We start from the raw sequence: 17,161 nt of genomic DNA on the forward strand, positions 1-17,161 counted from the left end.
ATAGTACAATATTTCCTTATGAAATGCATTCAAGTAGCAGAAAACATTGAAGTAAAATACAATAAAGTCGAAATGAATACAGTACTTGAGTAAATGTTACTACCAACCGATACCAGCCAGCAGCGACACCTGACACCTCAGGTGCGTCGCCTCTAGCTCCGCCCCACGGGGTGTCAGCAAGGCAGGTCGACCCACCTAATGATCAGTGGGACAACAAAGCACGACTGATCATCAATCCAGAAGCAGTACCCCATCAGCGAAGCGACCGACTTAGACGGATTTTGGGGGTTTGTCCACGATGGAGGAGCAGTTCTTTAAATCAACGTTACCTGCGCAAGACTCGTTCGTGCTGGATGACACCAGTCTGGCTCTGCCGGCCGAGCCTACTCCAAGATCCTCGACGACTGTGAGCTCAAATGAGCGGAGTCTGCGCGTTCACCAGCAGGTTCAGCTCACACTGGCACGGAAAGCGAGGAAGACTGTGTCAAATGGTACGGTTCATTTTGAAGATCTTATGATTAATATATGGCTGAAACACACTGAAGAGGCATTTTTGGACACACCGCTCCTATTTGACAGATTTTGTAAGCTACATCTGAAAGGATCTTTTTTTTTAAATAATACTGATAATAATAATAACAATAGAAAATAACAATAGAGGAGGTGTGGCTCATGTCTCCCTCCCACTATTCATAATTACAACAATTCATATTTATTTAAAATTAAATCTCAGTTTGACCTTTAGTTCGGGAAGCACTGTATTAGACAATTAAACCATACTATTTTATAATATTCCACCATTTTGAGGCTGGTGTGACTTCTTTGAATTGACCCATTGTCACCGGTTGAATATGTGTCTGAGTTGAAGTTCAGCTACACCTCTCGGATTGCTTCATTTGATTGTTACATTTTAACTAGTAATGTCTGAAGAGGTGAAACTGTCCTGTATATTTAGAGAAAGAAACAAAGATTTGAGTAGCAGAACAATACTGTTTCTTCTTTCCTGTCCTGTTAATCATTTAACCTATTTAAATCTGCTTTTAACCTATGATGCTAGTTGTGTATGCTTTTTGTTTATTACTGTTATAATGTCATCTCTCTGCCATGTTACTGCTTTTATTGTTTCTGTGTTTACCATTTAAAGGGCTTTTGAGTACCCTTTAAAGCCCTATACAAATAAAATGTGTTATTATTATTATTATTATTATTATTATTATTATTATCCTGTGACCCTCTTAACGGGTCTTCATCCCCACTTAGATACCAAACCCTTATAAGTGTCCTTCTCGATCCAGGAGATATGCTCTGTGTAGCCTTGATAGCCTACTATCATTTTGGAATGCTTAGTAGTCTGCTTGTCCAACAGGTTTCTGCACTTTCATTCATACACTTAAAGGGAGATGGATGTGACAGCAGACAGAGCTTGCATTTAATTGGCCTAAATATGTTTAATATACACTGGCCTGTTTTCCACTGGGTTATGTTCTTTATTTATTATGTATTGGTAGCCTAAATAAATATGTGGGTGGGTCAGTTCCATGAACGATCAATCTGTCACTACGTATTAATAGGTGTATTATATGTATTTACGCAAGATGATTTACCATAGTGGCCCACAAAAGGATTGACAAATTTCCCTGAATCAAGGTTGATATCTTCAAATGTCTTATTTTGTCTAATCAAAAGTAAAAAAAAAATGTATGAATATTCAGTGAACTATCCTATTTTACAAAGAACAGTAGCAAATCCTCACATTTGAGCAGCAGGAACCAGCAAATTAACAGGTGCCGTTTCATGTTTATTGACTATGCAGTTAATTGTTTCAGGTCTGCATAACAATAATACAGGTATGTTGGTATGTTGGGCCTTACTATAGATATTTATGTCAATGAATGATGAACATAAATCATAGAAAAGATTTTAAGTATGTTAGCTCTCATGTCTCTTCTTCCCTGCTTCTCCTGTCACCTTGTCAATCTTTCTTAATGCCAGTGAACACGTTTGGTTTGCATTAGTTTACAAGCCCTGTCAGCACTAAGAGTACTGCACTTTAGCAGCTAAGGCAGCTAGGCTAGGAGTCGTCTCCCTGATCTGAGGAAGTATTGGTGTTGCCATGCATTTAGGTATTTACAGTGTGAAACAGTGCACTTTAACAAAACCTCCTCAACTTGTTTCAGGTAGTGTCCATTTACAGAAAAACACAGCAAAGAGCTTTGATGCTACCGATGGACTTTTACCAAACATGAAGGTACCTCACTCTCTTTACTCATTAATACATAAACACACAAACAGTTTAGTGGCATTTATCATCTTCTTTATGTGTCACTAAAAGGTACACACAACCTTATTGTCCTTATCACCTGATAAACTCTTAATTCCGTGACAGATAGCCATCAGCTACTTTGCATATTTAGGATGTCCTCTCTTTGAATTGTTTACCTGTCCATTATAAAAGAACTGCATGGACGTAGTGTGCTGTAATTTGAATGTAGTCAAATGGTCTGCTGCTGCTTTATATTCACAGCCTCCAGCCCATTTGAATGAATCACTGTGTTCTTACATTTAGCTTGACATTATAGTTAATTTGTGACTTTTAAGTGTCAGCTCAAGGTGTACGGAGCCCTGAAACTGGCAAGATCAAAATAGAGTTATTTTTGATTTTGCCAACTGATTTGTGGTAAAATAAAAGGGTATTTTTTCCTTTAAATACTAATCAATTAATGAAATATATTCATATAATTTATAAACTGATCAGCAGTAAAGGAAAAAAAAAAAAGAAGCATTTTTGACCAACTGATTGGAGGTTAAAAGAAAAGTATAAAAGTAAAAAGCTTTATATTTCTTTCCACTTTTTACTTTTTTATCTTGTCTATTGCACATTATTTAAATGGAAACAACATTAAAGTTTCCCGGTATAACTACATTATAATATTATTGTAGTAATGCACATTTTTGTGGTAGAGCACAGTCACAGTGGGCATTGATACATTGTATAACTAATTCATTAACTTTACAGTGATCATAATGATGCAACGACTGCAATGAGTGCAACAATGTGCAAGTTGGACTACTCTTCCATTTTAATTTAAAGTCTTCCCAGAGGAATTTAAAGTGAGAGTACCAGCAGAATAAACAAGTATTAAAGTGTGGATTGTGTTTTCTTTTCACAGGTAAATGGATTGGGCCTCACCTACCGCTCTCTATCAAGCAACAATGTGCAGAGACCATCGAGGAGGGTGGAAGTGTCTCCACCATCGAGCCCAGAGTTACCACGCATTCGCTTCAATCATAGTGCCTCCCGCTATGGGATGTACACCCATCCAGGACACAGTCAGTCACACAGGGCGAGCACTATGCTGGACTACGCACTTGGTGCTGATTTATTTCGTCGCTATGCCTTCTCAGAGGCTCCCTGTGGCACGCGACCACTCACATCCACATCTGCACGAGGGACCCTTCATCGGAGGTCATTCAGACAGACGCCAGCAACGCGACCTGTGATTGCGAACGCAGCGTTTCAGCAAAGTGGTGATTACGGCTCCCGCTGGAGTAACAACCAGACTATTGTTAAACAGGAGAAACACACCGTGCAGGGACAAAGTGGTGATAAGATGCTTGGTGCTATCCCGCCCGAGGAGGGCTTGTCCTGGTTGGCTCAGGTCAGGAGGGAGGGGATCCGCAGAATTAATTCATACCCACCCTCGGTCACCAGCGTGGAGGTGGACATGAGGAGGCAGATGGAAGTAGAAGTCCCCATTCAGCAGATACATGCTCAGAATGTCATGACACTGTAAGCTTGTGTGTTTGTCTCTGTTAATTTAATAATTTGACATATTCTTGCATTTTCTTGATGTGCGATATTTTGAGACATTTGCAGATGGAGCCTTTTCATTCATAGCTGTCTTCTCACACAGGCAGTCAGAGGTCAATCCTCCGGAGATGACGTTGGAGAGGGCCGTGAACCTGCTTACCCAGGATGACGAGGACACGCTGATCTCTGCAGCCAGCCACGTACAGAGTCAATGTCTCAAGAGTGCTGATGCTAAAAAGATGGTATGTTTACTCATGTGCATTGTACGATTTTGCAGTGATTTAAAAATTTCTTTAGCCCCTGTGCCTCGTTTTGTACAGTTTAAATGTACCAATTTCTCACAGAGTCACTGTTACAGTAACAGGCATTATAACATAATGTTTGTTGGCAATGGTAATGTGATGCCCATGTCTTTGAAATTTTCTATTTTAATACCTCACCAAAAATCTAAATGATCTTTATTTGTAGAACATTGCAGTTTTGTGCATCAGCTGACTCACTTACTCAATACAGACAAGACAAGATAATGAGGCAAAATGTGGATTTAAGGTGGTTAAGATCTGGACCACAGTGTCACAATTACTGCCTTAAGACAATTAAGGCCTTTAATAAGATTAAGCCTATTGCAGCACCTTGTTGCTGCAACTGTTTACCAAAACTCAAGCCTCCAGACACTGTTTGTAGGCTTTGCTGACAGATTTCAAGAGACAAGCCAAGTTAAGCTGTGTGAAATCCTAGTATCCATTTATATCCAAACGTGTTTTAAACTAAGTACAAAATACTTTGGTCCAAACCTGATTTGAAAATATATAGTTTTAAACATTTCTTCCTCTCAGTCCAACCCCATAACATTAGATCTGGCAAAGTTCTCCCTTAGACACTGTGAATGGAGTTATACATTCAGACATGGAGGGTTAAGCAGGACCAATAGAATAGCTAATCTAAATTGGCTATGGTTTTGAAAGTGATATCAGCCCTTTCGTGTGCTGATAAATGTCTTTGATACACAACATAGCCGAGGTAAACAAATATCGTATAACGCTCTCTGAATGTGATGGCTCGCGTAGATTCTGCATCTGCGTGTCGATGAATCTGTCAATCAGTAATGCCCTCTTGTTTCCAGGTGTACTATCTCCGTGGGATTGGAAAGCTCTTGCAGCTCCTGAGCAATGACAATGAGGTGGTGCAGTGTGTCGCTGCTGGGGCTCTACGCAATGTTGTTTACCAGAGCAGCGAAAATAAGATGGAGGTGAAGGATAATGATGGCCTGGCCACCATTTTGCGTGCACTGAAGAGCAGCCGTAATTTGGAGACCACACGAGAACTTACCGGTCAGTTTTTTACTTGGCTTCGATATATCCACAAAATCACCCCAACTGGCTTTTTTGGTGTTTATAAAGTTAATTTCCATCTCACTCCTAGGTCTTTTGTGGAACCTCTCCTCTCATGATCTTTTGAAGGAGTGTCTCTCCAAAGAGGCCTTGTTGGTCCTCACCCAGTCAGTTCTGGTACCCAGTTCTGGCCTTTCTGAGGGTGAGAACCCAAAAGACGAGCTCCTAGCTGACGCTGATGCTTTCCACAATGCCACTGGCTGCCTGCGGTAGGCTCCTTTGTTACCTTTGAAAGTAGATACTCAGCTATTTTTTGTCAGTGTAGATTAATAGATTAAAGTAAACAGACACCACCACTTGTGTCAGATACACAGCGCATAACAAACTAAACACCAAATTTGAGGATTTATACAAAACTTTGCAAGACATCGAATGCATTATTTTCTGTGGAATAGAATTGCATGCATGAAGAAACTGATGTTGGAAGTTTACAATCTATCATGCTAACATGCTGACAATGGCAAGCGACAATGGCGACATTTTGAGCAGGTATAATGTTCGCCGTCTTAGTTTAGCATGTTAGCCTGCTAGCATTTGCTAAATAGCACAGCTGTGGCTGATGGGAATGACATTAGTTTTGCAGGTATTTAGTCATAAACCAAAGTATTGAACACATTGAAATGTCCAATAGTTGTCAAGTTATTTCATTTTAAACCACAAATGTGAACCCGCTGGTGGCGCAAGAGGAAAAGTGATCTCATATCTCTCATATCTGAATGAAAACTGACATTGCTTTCTCTTGAAGCATAGTCACCAAAATAGAAAGTCACAATCCTATTTTTGATAGATTCTCTCTGCATGACATTGTGTAAATCACAATTTATCAGCTGTGGTCTAAGACTAAGGCGTTAAGATCCTCTCTGTGTTTACCAAGCAGGAGATATCAGACTCACTGCTCCCCAGGCAACCGGGTCAAATGAGTGAAAGAGTGAATTATTCATCGAGCTCTCTCCTCTTTCTGCTCGGCTGAACTGAAATCACTCAGTCCTCGCTGGTTATCAAGTTTTCCTAAGCATGTTACCCAGCTTTTTGAGGTCCCTGTGGATGAGAAAAATTATGAGTTCCTTTTCAATTTATATTTCATCACTGCACAAAGAACCTATTGTGTGGAGTCAGAATGTTAATTGTTGTATTTTCCTTGGGAAGTTGGATTACATGAAAAAACGTTTTGTTATATTTGTCACGATTGCTACTGGCTTTGGAAAGTCCTGCAATCCAAAACAGTGCATCCATTGACTTTTTACAATTATGTGGTTGACAGAAGGGGACTTCATGTTTTTTATTTGTTTCACTATAATGTGGGACTTTTCTAATATGGTTCAGTGGGGATGAAAACTGTGTATCTGATTGAAACACACACAAATGTCACATTACCTAGATTGTTTTGACTGTTTTTGCTTCCAGAAATCTGAGCTCTGCTGGTCCAGATGGCAGGAAAGCAATGAGGGAGTGTGAGAACTTTATTGACTCTCTTGTCTACTACATCCGCGGAGCCATAGCTGACTATAAAACCGATGACAAGGTGAAATGACAATGAGTATCATTCCAGAGAAAATTTTCACCTTCACAGACTGTTTCACAACAGACTCCTCCGCAGTTTGATTTGTAGTCCAACTTAAAATACTGTATTTTGTGACCAATACTGCTTTCTATTCTGTAGTGCATTTCAAGTTATTCACATAAATCACGTTGCTTCTCACTGGATTAGAAAAATCCAAACATAAATAGTTCATGGAAACTTGGATCCAACTTGCAAAGCAAAACTGCTTGAACTATACCTATTACTCCCATTCAAGTTTCAGTATGTTGTATCTCGGTGATTTAACAGCCTGCCATACTGTATTTAATTTGATATTTATCTCTATATCTGCTCTGAAGTCCACAGAGAACTGCGTCTGCATCCTTCACAACCTGTCTTATCAGATCGAGGCCGAGCTTCCCAAGAAGCACACTTTGGATCTTCGAAATTCTCGACAAAACTTGGCTCCCGAGCAGAAGGCTGTTGGCTGCTTTGCTTATCGCAGTGCCAAGATCACAGGGGTAATCCCATCGGACAAATAATCCATATTTACAATACATAAGATGTTTTTTTATGGTATATTTGAGAGCAATATTCTGTGAGGTTCAATCACCCATAAAACATTGTCTCAGCCGATCATATTTATCTTTCTCTTAAATATGTCACATAATAGAGTATCTTTGGAAATCTAGACAAAGTGTTTGCTGACTTCGATCCAGACACACATTTAGCTACTATGATATTGCTCTGTTAGCTACTATCACCCATAAGGTAATGGTGAAGTATGGCTTTATTCATATTTGACTGAGTACATACATACTGTATACACACCCGACAACAAGAATATGCATCAAAACTATGAAACTTTTGATTTAATGAAACACTCCTCACAAGTCTTTTGCATGTCAATCAGACCCCTAAAACAATCATCTGCATTGCAGCTACTCAGTGACTGCATTGGACAGAGTGAATTCTTTATGATGATGTGAAATTACAGCATGATGCTGCTGCAAAATGGCATTAATGCTCAGCTTCTTTCTGGTTATGTAAACTTAAAATGCACAATAAGAGATGGAAGAAGAAAAAACACAAGACTAAAGAAATTACGTAAATCAGTCATTGTTAATCTGCTGCATAATAGCTGCCTCTTGTTGAACCCAGTGATAATGAATCAACTGCAGCTCATAAACTGTTTCTTCCCAGCAGTTGGAGCGATGGTGCCCCCTGCTGGAGGACAAGGCTAACCCCCGAGGCATCGAGTGGCTGTGGAGCACCATCACTATCCGAATGTACTTGTCACTGTTGGCCCGCAGTGTGCGTCACTACACCCAGGAGGCTGCCATCGGAGCCCTGCAGAACATCACAGCTGGGAACGGAGCGGTAAGATGGGACGGATGTAAACTTTCTGTTTCTATTTAGAGTTTTGTTCTGTAAAGAGAAAAACAACGAAGACGTGTACACGGACCACACAGCCTTATACCAACCACACTCTGCTATTGAGAAATGTTAGTGGGGTTGCACCTGTCCTACCAAACCTAAACAATAAACTGTATTTGATCTACCTGGGCTGTGGATTGCATGCCATTGTGACTGAGGAATGAAACTAAATTGAAGTGATATTAGTCAATAACACTTAATTTCAGCACTAAATTATGGAGGAATTCAAGTGATGGAAGAATCCAAAACTTGTGCATGTGGATGTAGTTCATTACAAATTTTATTATTAAGTAACTTATTTTAAAAGGCACAATGAGTGTTTCTGTGACAATTAGTTTAAGGATTCACAAGTTTAACCAAACATTTGTAGAATTGTAGATAAAAAAATGTATTGTGGGTTACTCCTGTGTACAAACAATATTGATGTAAGCAAACCTTTTATCAGCAACATAAATCAATTGTTATTATGTATGAATACAATTCAAAGTAACACATTTGATACATTTTTCTATGGCCTGACAGGTGACTGAAGCCATCGCCTTCACTATTGTTCAACGGGAAAATGGCCTTCAGCATGTCAGGAAGATGTTAGAGGAGGGAGAGAGTAATGTGAAGAGGATGGCCATATCTTTAGTAAAAAACCTTTCGCGCTACCAGGATCTACACCCTGACATCGGTAACTGTTTCCATTACAAACTGAGATACTTATGAGGTTTTAAATATCAGCCCGTTATTTTCCTCCACCAAGAATTTGATTGCCGACCATTTTGCACCTTCTAATTTTGCACACTTTCCTATTCGTTTCCTCCTCCTGAAGTGAAGCAGGTGTTGCCAGAGGTAGTTGGGATGCTACCCAACGACGACACCGGCACCGACCTGCCGACCGAGGTGACGGCTTCTCTGTGTCACACCCTGATTAACCTGAGTCAGAGTGACGCGCAGCACGTCAGAGCCGTCGTCAACCAGGGAGTCCTCAAAAAGATCATCAACATCAGCTGCAAGGACAACGGGTTAGTCTGCACTCACCTTATCACTCATTCAGAGCTCTTCTATGACACTGAATCGTTACCTGTTATTCCTCGTTATGTTATTATCACTGTATGAGTTATGACTAATGCATGAGGACCACCTCCCATTTGCACCCAGAAGCAAAGAGTCTAACATTTTTTTATTTGAACTTTTAATGTCCTAGTTATGGACCAACCAGAGCGGGTCAGGCTGCATGCCTCTTGCTGCACACCATGTGGAAACACAGTGATCTCCATGGGGCCTACAAGAAGGTGTGTTCCTACTATATCCATGCAGCACATTACAGTACAACACATGCTTTCTTAAAAGATAACCACCCTGTACTTGTCACTCATCTGGGCTCTGCACACAGTGAGCACAGCTGGAACATCTTTTCAGACATCGCTCACAACATGTTGCCGTCCTATTAGCCTCTTTGATTTTCATCTTTTTGCTCCGCACTGTTTATGAGTCCAGCATTAGAAGCTTTAGTGAACGTTTTCAGTTTTTGCAGGTGTCACGGCACAGATAGTGCTGGTAAAATTATTTGCTTTAAAGGTCTGTATGGAATTTAATTTGCTTCCTCATGTTTAAATTGCTTGATTTAGATGAAGCCACTACCTGCTATTAATTTTTGTACAGCATATCACACACAACATAAATATTGATCCATTCAACATTGCTACGTTACATCTTAAGGGTGCTCACAGTGAACAGTCTCTATTATTCATTAACAAAACTCATCTGTTATTTAGGTCTGTTGTTGCCACAGTGTCTTTTTTTGGTACTGCCACTGGGGGGCACCAATGTGAAACAAATTCAATACATATTGGATTTAAAAACCTCTTCAGTACAACATAGATATAGTGTCCATAATCCACACTTTGTCTCTCAACAGTGTGGCTACAGGAAAGCGGATTTCATTAATGCGAGGACAACAAAGGCTGTGAACTCCAGATGAGACTGAGCCGAAGATCTATAGCCAACTCAAGCTGCACCTGTTTACAATAATGGCAACAATCATTGGTTGCAACACTCTTCCTCCTGTAATGGGCCGATGTGTTTTTTTCAATGCTGCAGACAATATGCCTACATTTAGTTTAAAGGTCCCATGTTTTGTTGACATCAGACGCTTCTTCTGGCCACTGTCTCAATGCCTCATTGTTGGAAAAACTGACAGATGAATGTAGAAACCTTTCCTAAAAATGCAACGTTTCTCTAATGAAACTGAATGAATTTCTTTATGATTGTGTAGTTTGTTTACTGCAGTGGAAGCTCAACAGTTGAGAAAACTGTGTTGTGTGTTTTGGTTTATTTTAGCATTTCAGGCGACACCGTAATTGAGCAACAAGAACCACAATAACGATATTCAAATAGTCACACTAAAGTAATTGTGAAGGATGAAAATCAAATCAACAGCCTTATTTCTGTCAAACCAATGAACTGTTTAATGAATAAATGTATATAAAATGTGTTTTTTAAATAGAATGATGTCCTACTGTAACACACATCAATAACAAGCTGATTTCTTGCTGTCTGATTTGATTCCTCTGATGAATAAACTGTTTTGAATGAAACCGATTATTTACTGTGTTCTGGTAAACTTTGTTCAGTACAAAAGCTTTAAAAAAAAAAAAGTAGAAGAACTGTTTGATTATTATGTGCAGTAAATTCTTTTCCCCTAATATATCACTCTTAACTTTATAATGAGTGCGGAAAAAAGGTCTCTCACTGGTTAGGCGTTATTTGATGACAAATGACTGTTTTGCAAAGTCTATTAATATACTAGAAATATCCCTAGATGCTAAAGGTTCAGAGAAAGAAATGTCTGTGAAAAGGTTGCCTCATTTATCAAAAACTATCAATATTTTATATGTGTATATATATATAAATAACTTGACTTGCAGTGCAAGGACAAGATGACAAATGTAATTTAACAGTAGTGTGGGAGATGAGAAATGTCCAACAGGCCAACACATCCGATGTTTGGTGTGTACATTCACTCGTCAGGCCCGTCTCTGTGACTTTCAGGCCCTGAAGCAGCGTTAACCTTGCAGGGACCTGGCAGAAGCTGCACTGCGGTACAGATGAGGGGGGCGGGGGGCAATGATGCAATGATACAGTGGACTAAGATCAGAAATTTTGTGTGACAGAAATTGATCATGAAATACAGGTGAGCATGTGTAGAAGTCACAGCTCACAGGAACCGATAGGACTCTCATCCTTAGAGCCTTGGTGGTCTTGCTCAGACACTTTTTATTTAAAAAAGGCAAATTCTCCCAGAGACCTTTTTTTCTAATGAAGCCGATCCCAACTGGGAAATCTACAAAGCCCTCACTTGATTTCAGGCGGTGGTTGAATTTTCTAAATCAAATTAACGAAGCAGGCAATTACAGCTGTGTATCGGTGATTGTCCTTGTATCTCCCCGCACTCTTCAGTCTGCATAGGACATAGGACATAATGTGCATGACGTGATGCAAAATAACTTTTGAGCACTCATGTGGTTTTCTCTCCACTTTTTTTTGGCCTTGTTGAGCTGAAAATTGTTGTATATCTAGAAGTGCATCCTATATGATCCAAACTCATGTGTGCATCTATTGCAAGACAGGCAATGCAAAGTAATTCACAAAGGAATAACTGAGTGGATCCACCTTTCCGATGGGATTATGTTCCCATTAAAGATGTAGAATCCTTTTTGCAGGTAAATCCAGTAAGGGAGAAACAAATTTGTTGTTGTTATATCCTGCAGAGGGCAGTGGTGTAGCATTAACATAACTGCTAATCAGTCACCTCAAAGAGGAGCAGAGAAAAGATCAGTTTTGATCTGTAAAATGGTCCCCAAGTGGCACTTTGTTCCCACATTTGTTTCTCATATTCATAAACTCTTGATCCCACATGTTTCATGGGGAGGGCATCATTCTGTGTGCCCCCCCCCCCCTTCATTAAGCCCTCAGATTAAAACCCTAAAGCCTTTCTATTTGAGGAACTAAACTCTGCTCTTTCCTCTTTTTTGCTCATAATCTCTAATTCACCCACTTTGTGAACTATTTTGGTGATAAAGTCCTCGATTTTCAAGCTGTAGTTTTGGCGCAAAGAGAGAAAACAACTAACAATTGTCTCTCTAGGGCTTATGTTGCTCTGAGGATTGGTCAAACGTTTTATTTCACAAGAAGAGCCTCGCTCTCTTTTAATGGGATTAATTAGATGACCAGACTCAAAGACAAAAGTCGATTAAAATCAACACATACATTGTCATTTTATGCTCAAAAGCAACCGAGATGAGTTTCTTTCCTTGTCGGTATCAGCCAGTGAGGGATTAACCCCCCTGAAGCCTGAAGACCAACATAGAAATATTAAATGTCCAAAACACCAAAATAGCCAACAGTAACAGGTGTCAAGACACATGCGAATGGGTTTGTTTTGCTCCTGGAGAAGAGTGGAGTGAAGAGGACCAAACCACATAATGACTGAATATGTTTAGTAGACAGAGCTCAGAGACAAAGAAGGGCTTCTTTCACAGGACCAGCAGCAGTGGAAAACAGGCTGAAGGGAGGCCAGTTTCACTTCTTTTTTTTTCTCATTACACTGACGCAATTGTCGACATGTCAGCGCTCAAATTGCTTTCTACTGACATAATCACTCAAGAACATTTGGGATCTAAAATTAAGTGATTTTTTTTTTTTTGCATACTCGGCACAGCATGTTCTTGGTTTCCTGGGACTGCACACATGCTTTTACCTCTCTGATCTTATGGGAATGTCTGGAATGAAGTACCACCCTGTAATGTCACAAAGTCAGACACAGCATGCTACGCGTTTTAAGTCAGGACCAGACGATTTTAAGTACAGAGCTCACTGCTGCTTCAGAAGCACCGTAGACACAGCTGTGCCATGACATGTGGGAGAAATGTCTTAATTGTTTACTGAAGTTAAAAGAATATTGAAACTTTAATTTGTTGGGTTATTTGGAAAAAAAATTAACAAAGAAAAAAACATTAAGCACAACAAAAAATACAATAGAAAACAATAAAACTGATTCCTGCTCACGTAATGAAGCAGCTACCATTGTAGTTTTATACTTGATTGATTTCAAGTTTAAAATCCTCCACTACTACTACCACTACTAACGAGCTCAGCTGTGGGCCTGCCTGCTCATTAGGAGCCATTGCCTTCAACTGTGTCGAGTTTTTAAAAAGCCTCAGTCTCCTGGAGCACATGGTTACTTGTTCTGTGGCTGAGATAGTGTTGTGCACTCTGTTTTTATTTCTGGCTCACAAATATATTTTGGCAACTTGGGAGTCAACCCAAACCAAGTGCCCCTTTCTTATTTTGGCTCAACACCATCTCTTTAGAGAACCCATGTCCCCCCTAAAGCCCAGTTATTATCTTTTCTTTTTTTGTCTGTTTGAGTTAATCTCTGTCCTGGGGAGCAGCAGAGGACTTGGTCAAAGCACAGCTAATTAAAAACACCTAAGTTTGCCTAGATAACAGGCATCCTCCTGATATTCAGTCATCAACTGGCAGAAAACAAAGCAATCACTAAAACTGAGGCAGAACAGTCAGATTGTATGAAAGTGGGACAAAGGTTTCACCAGTTTGTGCTTTGTCTAGAGAGGGTCTCATTATTCCCCAAGGATGTGCAGTCACAAGTTTGGAAATCCAAACACCTGAACTGAAGCTAGACATTATTGATGCAAGATGACAGCAGATAAATCTAAAATCAAGAAATGTAAATGAAAAAGCTGGAAAAAAGTTACATTTTGATTGTGATAAACTGATTAGTGTCATGCCCTTTAAAACAATTAGGTGCATTTTCCTCTGACATAATACAATTATCAATGTAGAAAAGGAATTCCCCACCATAGTCATAAATGCCACAAGGGGTTACAAAATAAATCTGAGTGGTTGAAAGATCATAGAGACGAGCAAAGCTGAAAAGCATTTATTCTACCCAAACTTTTTTCAGACTTTCTACTTTCTTTTTCCTTTTGAATTACTAGATAACTTTACGACTTCAGAGAAGCCCAAAAGGGTGGGACCCACTAGTTTAAAACTTATATATATTCACTCAGAAAATGAATGGGAACGTGTATGTGATCAGAGCCTCTCCTCACAACCCAACACCAATACTTTATGTTGTCCCTGTTGAATTGTAGTGCAAGCCTGATACTTCTCTGACAATTTCAAGTCACCAGACAACAGGCTTCAGTGTTGGAGCATTAGTGTCCATGCAAAGAATGGACATTCAGTGGCACACAGAGTATGAAATGGACTGGGACATGCTTAGATGAGCACAAAGGTGCAGTCCTTACAGATATATATGCTTTTTACTTTAAAACAAGGTGTAAAACTAGAAAATATTGGCACTTAAACCGTTTTTTAAAAGTCCTTATCTACTACAAAGACAAAAAAATGAGGACCAAATACTGACATCACTGGTGTTAAAGGAGACGCATGTTTTCTTTGGTGTCCCTGAGTCTTTTGCTAGAACACAATTTATTTTGATGTACAAGGTTCCTCTTCCCCTTAGTTTCAGTCTCATATGTCTTCAGGGTGATTCAAATGTCCATAGAAGTAAAATATGTCAGCCTGAGACATAAAATAGAGAGAAAATCACTTCACTACTTGAAACACAAGGAGGGAGCCAAGGACTGCACGTATTTCCGAGGTATTCCAGCAATGAAACCTGATAGATGCAGTCAGGTGAATTCTCAGATCTCGAGGTCTGCAGAGGTGACAAAAATGAAAAGTCCTTTTTGGAATTCAGAGAGTAAGAGTGCGTGCTCGACTCCTGATTGATTGGGGTCAAGGAGGTTGTGTCTTGTCGGGCGCAGAGAAGGTATTTGAAGAGTTTGATCAAAAGAGTGATTATAGTCTGTAGGTCCAAGATGGGTCAAGCGCAAGCTTCTTGACTTGATGGCAATCAGCCACATGGATTTAGGAAAAGGCAGAAGGTCAATGTCAGGGGTCTGAAAGAGGGACAACAATGCTAACGGAGAACTTGATTGGTTCTGCTTGACAAAAATGTCAAGAATTTGTCAGGGTGGTGAAGAGAGACGAGTTTAATTTACCTCTCAAAATCAGAGGAACATTAGCAGTAGAGGAGTTAGGAACCATCCTGGGTGTCTTAAAGAGTGTGGAGTTGAAAATAATGTCTTTAACTTGATAATTTATACTGTAAACTCATATTCATGAAGGTCCAGGATCAGGTTAAATCTAAAAACTGAAGTTTGTGTGTATAGTAGGGCTATCTCTATATAGTGGTACGATAACTATAATATTTAGAAAATGAAAAATGTATATTGTGTTGCTAATACACACATGATAATATTGTCTCATTTCATCTTCAACCGCTTATCTGGGATCGGGTCGCGGGGCAACAGCTCCAGCAGGGGACCCCAAACTTCCCTTTCCCGGGCCACATCAGCCAGATAATATTGTCACGCTTTTATTTAAGTACAGATTTTACATCTTTTAGTCCTCATTCAAAAATAGCTCAGACATTAGCAAGCTAATGTTAATTTTCTCTGTATTTGATTTAGTGACGTGAAGCCTGCTGGAGTGTATAATAAAACTAATCTTTATGTGGTGGTGCGACCAGTTTTAATTCAGTAACAGATAAATCTCCACTTTAAGCACTTGACATTATAACTAGGTTTGTACTTATGAAGAGCAGGTGCAGCTGCACACAAACACAGGTGTTTTCACTTGTCCTGGCTGATTAGACCTCTGCTCCACGTCATGCTTGGTGGAGTCGTGCAAGGAAGGAGGGTCTAATGAGGCAAAGTGACAACACCTGTAAAGGGACTTTAATGACTTCTGTTTCTTTCAGACTGAAATACGATGTTTTGGGCTTGAAATGCTCAAATGCTTTACTTGCATAACGCTGCATCTTTCTGTGATGAAAAACCAACCTTTTGCTTTGCTTTTAAATCATGACTGTGGCGCTATAAGCAGGAGCCTGTCAATAGTGCACATTCATTTTCAAGACGGGGCTTTAAATCCTGAAAGTATCTGTCAAACGTTTTCACCACTGCTTGCAACACATCAATCCCATATGGCTTGATTGTCACAACAGCTGAACCATATGTTGGGGGATTTAATTGCAGAGTTTGGTTCTAAACTGATATGAAGGCCGACAACACTGAAGCGATCAAGTGCTATTCTAATTAAAGCTGGCTTGAAGCAGAACCATATTGTGGGTTTTATAAAATTTATGGCTCATGTAAAGACATTTGCAGAGAAAATGGTTTGCCAGACACGGCCTAATTAAGCGTCAAAGAACAGATTAAACACTAGATGCAGCAACTGTTGTGTACATTCTGTTTGAACAAGTCCTGCGTGATATCCAACACGTCATATCTGCACTGAAATTTATGGTATACTGAAAAGCTGAAGGTCATCTGTGATTTTGCTTGATCAGCACAACAGGCGGCTGTCATGATTAATGCTGTGAGACATGAAGACACGAGCGTTGGCTGGAATTTAAATAAGGACACAGACACGCACATACATCACACTTTTTAAGAAAGAACTTCTCTTCAAGTAAAACACATCTGTCAAATATAACATGCTGCTGCTCTCATGAGACAGAATTATCACAGATGTGCATATAATGCAAATGGTCGGTCGATGATATGTCAGGGCTGCATTAAGAGCACGGAGAAGTGAAGCTTAGTGGCTGTTAACATGGAGCATCAGGACATGAAATATATGCCAAGAATGGGAACACTACAATCATTTGACTTGAATTATAGATATTCTTTTTATACATCTTAAACTATTGAACTGAAATCTTTGCAGAGCCTCCAGGGTATAACGCTAACTATAATGTTTTTTGACTTTGAGATGGGAATGACGTCATTTTTGTTCTGTCTCAAAGTCAAATTTCTAAGATTAAGTTTTTATCCAAAATACTGCGTGAAAAAGATCTGTTTTGGAAAGAAACCTTTTCAAAGGGGAATTTAAAGTCCCCTGTGTTTTGCTAGTTGTTAC

At 39.6% G+C, this 17,161-nt stretch overlaps 1 protein-coding gene across 2 annotated transcripts; it reads left to right on the forward strand.

The window, feature by feature from the left end:
* The first annotated feature begins 217 nt into the window (after positions 1-217).
* pkp2 (plakophilin 2) lies at positions 218-10,742 on the forward strand. Of its 2 annotated transcripts, none has more exons than XM_068731358.1 (13): positions 218-491; positions 2,178-2,248; positions 3,171-3,790; positions 3,915-4,053; positions 4,935-5,142; positions 5,234-5,411; positions 6,607-6,724; positions 7,081-7,242; positions 7,925-8,101; positions 8,681-8,834; positions 8,976-9,168; positions 9,351-9,438; positions 10,065-10,742. In XM_068731358.1, exons 1-13 carry the CDS (start codon positions 299-301, stop codon positions 10,125-10,127), a joined length of 2,364 nt encoding a protein of 787 aa, XP_068587459.1. In that variant the 5' UTR covers positions 218-298; the 3' UTR covers positions 10,128-10,742. The 2 variants fall into 2 exon arrangements, with proteins under 2 accessions (XP_068587459.1, XP_068587460.1); XM_068731359.1 differs by having other exon boundaries at positions 7,928-8,101.
* Positions 10,743-17,161: the final 6,419 nt, after the last annotated feature.

Source organism: Cebidichthys violaceus, unplaced genomic scaffold (genome assembly GCF_023349555.1).
Source record: "Cebidichthys violaceus isolate CVI_PGR_0920_01 unplaced genomic scaffold, fCebVio1.0.p SCAF_51, whole genome shotgun sequence".
NCBI lineage: Eukaryota > Metazoa > Chordata > Actinopteri > Perciformes > Stichaeidae > Cebidichthys > Cebidichthys violaceus.